The sequence below is a fragment of the Lampris incognitus genome, chromosome 3, assembly GCF_029633865.1.
Source record: "Lampris incognitus isolate fLamInc1 chromosome 3, fLamInc1.hap2, whole genome shotgun sequence".
NCBI classification, from domain to species: Eukaryota; Metazoa; Chordata; class Actinopteri; order Lampriformes; family Lampridae; genus Lampris; species Lampris incognitus.
Window position 1 is genome coordinate 71848335 of NC_079213.1, and position 6669 is coordinate 71855003.

Below are 6669 nucleotides of genomic sequence, written 5' to 3' on the forward strand. Positions count from 1 at the left end.
GCTGACAAATTATATCATGGATGTAGCTTTCAAATGCATATTGCTAGACTTTCTGTCTACTTCTCTCTGATATCTCCTTGCTTTTCCAGAAACTGGATGTCAATTCACCTGGAATATCTGTCACTGACATTACAGTAAAAGCCATGTTTAAATTTCGCGGACGGACGATAGCTTGCCAGGCGTAGCAACAGTAACCAAGGGGGCGGGGCTTAGCGAAGGGTCGGCATGCAAAACTATTGCTTATATTTCTTATAATTTGCGCACCAGATGGGCGGGTTTTTTGGGGGGGGGTGACTATCATGCAGTTCAGTTACGGAGTTTGCAAACTCCCTTCTCATATTTGTAAAACTGATGTTAAATCGAACAATTCTCCTCGTCCGCTTCCACTAGTTCAAGTGACTCCATAGACCTTTTCCCACCACAACCATTTTGAGATGAAATAGTAGGTAAACACAGGTGTCAATAATCACATTAACGAGGCCGAGTCGGTGACATCTCAGCAGAGAGGGCGGAGAAAAGAGGACCAGAACAGTTTATCAGATGTCTCTATTAGCCGCTGAACCCGTGATTCGCTGCCGTCCCCGTGTGCAGAATTAACGAATAAAGGTACAGTTTAAAACAAGAATTTAAAACGGCCATTTCATGAAGATAATATCTGCACAATTTTCAACTGTTAACTATACAGATTATTGTAATTGTAGCAGATGATTGTTAGTGAACCCGTATTTTGCCAACTGTCAACTATGGTGATGTTTGTGAAATGCAGAAGAGGTTGTATCCCGATTTAAATTGCACGTCAGGATGGACAAATGCGGTTTTTTTAAAAAGACGAATCAAAGTTCCAGGTATTATTGGTGAATTATGTTTGAATGAAATTAGTTTATGATATAGTCAATTTTTGGTAGTAGCGTAGTAGTGTTGGTAGTTGCCACGCTTCTCTCGGGCGCGTTGTGCGATGCTGCAGACATGCTTGGGCAAGATCTCGACATGATCAACGTTGAACGAAGCCTGCTGGTCACTTTCCCCCACGTTGTTTGCTTCTCTGTTAAATGTATTTCATGGTTATTCTCCTAGTTGCATTTCCGTGTGCTCTCCGAGATGCCCCAGCCGGCGATCTGTCATCGGTCTGTCCTGCTGACCATCGTTCTGGCCACTCACTGTCCTGCAGTAGGTGGATTGTTTGAGTGGTTGAGACAAACGGAGAGCCCACCTGCAGCCACTTCACCACCAACTGCACGACTACCTGCAGCAGTTGCCCCTCCATTTGAGATGACTGTCATTGATGAGAAGTTTTTGGATGAGGCAAAACAGATGGAGCTCAGCCCATTGGAGAACTGCCACTACAGGGTAAAAAGGGGTTGCTGTTAGGTTTCTAATGGGGATTGTTTCATTGAGTGAAGATGACTTAATTTCACCTGTGACATCAAACTAGACACAGTGACAGACTTTGCCATATCCACTAGGTTTAACTTTAAAGGTTCAGTCTTTTGTCCTTACTTAGCTATATGCAAACATCTTCTGTCTGTGCCCTAGGTGGTTGCTCAGCTAAAATCAACCTGTCAAAGCCTGACAGAAGAGCAGCTTGCCAAACTAGGGGTAGTACTATTTAACTGTCAGGCTGAAATTGAGGGGCGCAGGACCTACCCTTGCACGGAGGAAATGGTAAGCTCGATTTTTTTTTTAACTCCAAACTAATGGAGTGATATGTCACACCAGTGCATGATAGTAAATTTCAAGTGCAATGTGGTATGTTCATCAGTGATGGCTGGTGGTGATATTGGGTGGGTGGTCTAACAAATGCATTATACCCATCAAGGGTTCATGCTGCAGCATCGCATCTGAGATGCAAAGTTATAGCAATGACACTATATACCTTGTAATACCAAGTGCTCTACAACAACCGTGTAGAGAAGTTCCCACAAGAATGACCTGATGCCAAAACACTCTCTATCTGTCTTTCTCACACACACGTTTCCTAATTTTGTCAGCTAATTGTTTCAAATCCATAATTCTTTGGGTCCAAGCTGTGTCTCTTCCAAAAAGCAAGCATAGGAAACAGAAAAGTGAGTTCTTAGCTACACTTGCCAGTCTTTTCATTGAAGCCAATCTTTTCATTGAAACCAGGTAACAAACTTAAGATTTTGTCGTTTGTCCTTCTGTGTTATTTGAACATCGTTTGGGCGATGTGTCCCCAGTGTCTTCATTTCCAAATTTTCTCCAAAGACATTGAAGATAATGGATGATAAAGTAAATAATCCACCTTGTTCATGCTAACGCCCGTGCTCACCTTCCCCCTCCCCACTCGGACAAGTAGCGCCTCACTGTACATACTGATACTCTGCTGTCATTGGTCAAAAGTCAGCGGCCTGAGGGCTGAATTAATTTAGCCCAAAATTATTAGCAAATCAAGGAGGCATGTCATGACGCCTGTCGCTTACTTACCATGAAGATGACTGGAAGCTGATGCTGCTGTGTTTGGTCTATAAAAAACGAGCTCATGTAGATATTATCCAGTGTTTTTCTTGTGACTATTTGGTGCCGTTGCTGCTCTAGGTTCCACCAAAATCTGTTCTAAGGTTTGTTTTTTGTTTTTTTTATATATATATATATATATATATATAATTTTCTCATTATCGAAAAAGACAGGTAGGGATTAGCCCATTTATGCCCGCCATCCCTGATGTGCATGCATGCAGTCTTGTAGTCCTGATGTGCATGCGTGTAGTCTTGAATTAAACTAATTGCAGGGCTCCAATTCAAATGGGCCCATTTCTTCCCATATATTCATAAGGTTTCAATCATGGCTTCTTTTTTTTTTACTAATGGGGTTTCATCTTCTGTTGAACCACTTGTTCTTGCTTCTCAGACTATTAAACAGTGTACAGCAGACATGGATGCAGACACATGGAATGCATACCACATAGTGAGCAACCGAGCCCGCTCTGTGTGCTATGCCACTCGCCAGCAGCATTTCAGACGCAGGGCAGAGCTCACTGTCAATTCTCTCATCTCTGCAGCCACCAGCCAGCTAGATGCTATGCAAGACCTGAAGGTAATGTTGCACTTCTGTTGTTTTCAGCTTCAAGGGGTCCATGATGCCATGTCGTAAGGGACTAGGGTGGGATCATGTCCATGATAATGAACAATGTATTTGGCCTTCAATGTGATCCCGCTTTTCAGGAGGGCCAGCTGGAGCTGAAGGAGCTGACTGCAGCCTCCCTGGAAAAGCTTCTGCAGGGCCACAGTGCTTTGCAAGCCCAGCAGGGGGAGCTGTGGGAAGGTCAGGAACAACTAGAGGGTTCCCTGAGGGCCAACCTGGAGCAGCTGAGCCAGGAGAAGGCCCTAATTGCCTCTGGACAAGAGCTAATAGCTCAGCTCATTCGGGGCATAGTGCAGAAAATGGGTGCGAATATGCCATATATCTGTCAAAGTCCGACATGAAATTAGTCTCCACTCTATTCATCGTTCGTGTTTTTTTTAAATGACTGCTGATTGAGGAACGAACAATACAAGAACAACCTGTATAATTATCTTTTAGGTATTTCCATACCAAAGCATGTTTGTTTGATTTTTGCATAGCTGTATTTGCAGTCTTGACAAGCCTAAATTCTTCTATTAACATTTCACTATTTTTAAAGTGTTTTCATTCATTGTGTATTTCTCGGACTAAGTCATGTCATTTTGTACCTTGCCCACTCCCGTTTTGTCCTGGAAGACGGATTCCACCTTTCAATGTTACACCTAAGGTCCCCCCCCCTTTTTTTCCCTTTAATATTGTAACCATTTTCCTGTGGCGCCCCCCCCCCCGCCCCCAAATCTGGTTCAAGGATCTAAGGATAGGGAGTGTTGTTAACTGTTTCCATCTCTTCACTTTGAGATGTTACTAAATGGCCTTGGTTTGACCTCTCATTGAACACAGCTCACCAGTACTACCTCAGATTGTTTCCACTTCATCACAAACATGCAAAGTGTGTAATGTACATGTTGTCTGTGTTTTCTTCTAGAGAATGTAAGTAAGCAGTTGAAGGGCCAGGACTCCGAGATGGAGGACAATCACAGGGCTGTTATTCAAGACTTGGCAGATGTCAGAGACAGAGCACAAGACATCTACAGTAAAATTGGTAAAAGGGTATAACTGAAATCTGTTGCCATTAACTTTCTAGTCATTACAAGTGTTATGTCTTCATTTTATATATATATATCTATTTCATATTAACGCATGTCGTCAACCCCCCCCCCCCCATTTTCTCAGACCATAGTATGTTGGGGTTTCTCCAGTACCAGGATCAGACGGCACAGTACTACACCGATCTAATGAGCAAACTGGAGCGCATGAATGCCACCCTGGGCTTCATGTTCCACTACCTTGACAACATGCAGAACCATATAGATGAGAGGCTTCATATGATCCAGGGTTATCTTGGCTGGGCAGGTGAGGCTCAGAAATGTAGTACTGGGCTAGTCATTGTCCTGAATCTTGAATGTACCATCGTTTTCAAAAGGATGTTCTGATTTTATTTTTCCACCTGAGTTGAGTCTGCCAAATATTAGTGCTGTGTAGAGTACTGTATTTGATTCCATAGTTAGTGATTTATAAAATGCCCTATGTTTATGACGAAAAAGTCAATGGCCACCTAATGCATGTGAGACCAATTTGTGTTCAAAGCATGCATTTCTTAGTTTCCCTTGTTTCTCTCTCTGATGATAGGTGTGAGCCTGACCGCCATGTGGACATGTATAGTGCATATGGGCTACTTCCTACTGTGTGCGGTCCTGCAGACGTTCTTGCACTGTAAATTTTTCTCTCGAGTCATGCTGCTGCTCGCTGTGCCCCTTAACGCAGTGGCTGAGGTCAACAAGCTGCCTGCACTGGATCTCACAGGCCTTATCCTTTTACTATTCTTACTCTCTCTGGGTAAAGACTTTAAGCTGCTTCTAGGAGAGGAGTATGATATTGGCTTTGTTTGTAGCATTGACGCTTTATTTTTATTTGGTATTAATGTTCACACAGGTCATTGGTTTGTGAATCGGTTGCTGAGGGCATGCATTCAGATAGGAGGGAAGTCAGCCAGCCTGCCCACATGCAGAACTGTGGAACCAGAGAAGCATTGTGTACCATGTCCATCCTCCTCTACACCGCAGAGGTTAGCCGGCAAATACTTGACAAGGAACTCAGTCTTGAAGATTGTGGACATACCTTAGTTGGTGGTCTCTAACAATATCCACTGGTATTCTGTTCTTCAGAGATGAATTCAATGACCCCATTGAGAGAGAGGACCTGTTCAATACAAATGGCTTCATTTCTGGTGAGGACAGTAATTTCTAACATTAATTATGAAGGGTCTCTGAAATGCTAAGCTATGGGGAAAACTTGTATATTTGATTTCGAGAACGGAGAGTTTATAAATGAAATTAATAAATTTTATTGTTGCACACAGGTGATCCCTATTTGTCGGTGAGCATAAACTGCAGTATATGAGTTGTCTCAACTTGTGGGTGATGAAGTTGGAATGTACAGTAAATTTAAAAATATGAATAATGTATTGATGTTCAGTTGTAATCGCAAATTTACACATTTACATCATCACAAGTTAAGTTACTTAACCTTGCAAGCCTTGTGTATTTTTAGGCCATCATTGATGGTATCCCCATGAAGAATTTGGGTGTTGCCTTTGACTCTCCAAGTGCTATCCAATCACTAGTCAGCAACAGGTCAGTCTTTTTTATCCTGAACTTTACTCATAGTTTGCTATGATTTCCCCAGGAAGCAAGTTTAACTTGTCTTCACCATTTAACATTCTTAGATTTGGATCTCAAGAACATGCATATCGGGCGTCCGGGTAGTGTAGCGGTCTATTCCGTTGCCTGCCAACACGGGGATCACCTGTTCGAATCCCCGTGTTACCTCCGGCTTGGTTGGGCGTCCCTACAGACAGAATTGGCCGTGTCTGTGGGTGGGAAGTGGATGTGGGTATGTGTCCTGGTCACCGCACTGGTGCCTCCTCTGGTCGGTCGGGGCGCCTGTTCAGGGGGGAGGGGGAACTGGGGGGAGTAGCGTGATCCTCCCACGCACTATGTTCCCTTGGCGACACTCCTCACTGTCAGGTGAAAAGAAGTGGCTGGCGACTCCACATGTATCAGAGGAGGCAAGTGGTAGTCTGCAGCCCTCCCCAGATCAGCAGAGGGGGTGAAGCAGCGACCGGGATGGCTCAGAGGGGTGGGGTAAGTGGCCGGATACAATTGGGGAGAAAAAAAACGGGGGGGGCACGCATGTCATGTTTTCGCTTCTTTCTTCCTCTCCCTTTACTGTGGTAGCTCTCCGGCAGGCCGTCAGTTGTGCAATGGCATCACAAAGACTGGGAAGGCTTGCAAGAAGAGAGCCACGCTGGGACAGGAGTACTGCAGAGTTCATGAAGGAGGTTGCACCTCCTATGTTAACACATAATGGCCTTTATTCATCTGTTTTGTCTTCAGTTTTATTGACTGAATCATGTGTTTTCACATTTTAGCTTCCTTATTAGACATGCACTTGTGTGTTAAAGTGAATGAATTTATATTACATTTTATCATGGTACAGTTTTTAAATTATTAAATGATTTTACCATTTCTTTCCACATGTATAAATCTGCATGTGTGGAAGCAAAGCACTAGTTGTTCCTTATCTTTTTC

At 43.5% G+C, this 6669-nt stretch overlaps 1 protein-coding gene across 1 annotated transcript; it reads left to right on the forward strand.

Moving 5' to 3' along the window:
• Positions 1–1098: 1098 nt before the first annotated feature.
• Positions 1099–6445, forward strand: bmb (brambleberry). The gene is made up of 12 exons (XM_056276794.1): positions 1099–1347; positions 1534–1662; positions 2867–3052; positions 3181–3403; positions 4005–4121; positions 4253–4432; positions 4709–4915; positions 5012–5144; positions 5245–5306; positions 5439–5455; positions 5630–5712; positions 6316–6445. The coding sequence occupies exons 1-12, from the start codon at positions 1099–1101 to the stop codon at positions 6443–6445; spliced, it is 1716 nt and encodes a 571-aa protein (XP_056132769.1).
• Positions 6446–6669: the final 224 nt, after the last annotated feature.

Excerpts from the sequence above, each read along its gene's own strand:
- bmb (XM_056276794.1), top strand. The coding sequence starts at position 1,099 with ATGCCCCAGCCGGCGATCTGTCATCGGTCTGTCCTGCTGACCATCGTT. Across the intron at positions 3,053-3,180 it reads ATGCTATGCAAGACCTGAAG|GAGGGCCAGCTGGAGCTGAA; the intron begins GTAATGTTGCAC and ends CCCGCTTTTCAG. Across the intron at positions 4,433-4,708 it reads GGGTTATCTTGGCTGGGCAG|GTGTGAGCCTGACCGCCATG; the intron begins GTGAGGCTCAGA and ends CTCTGATGATAG.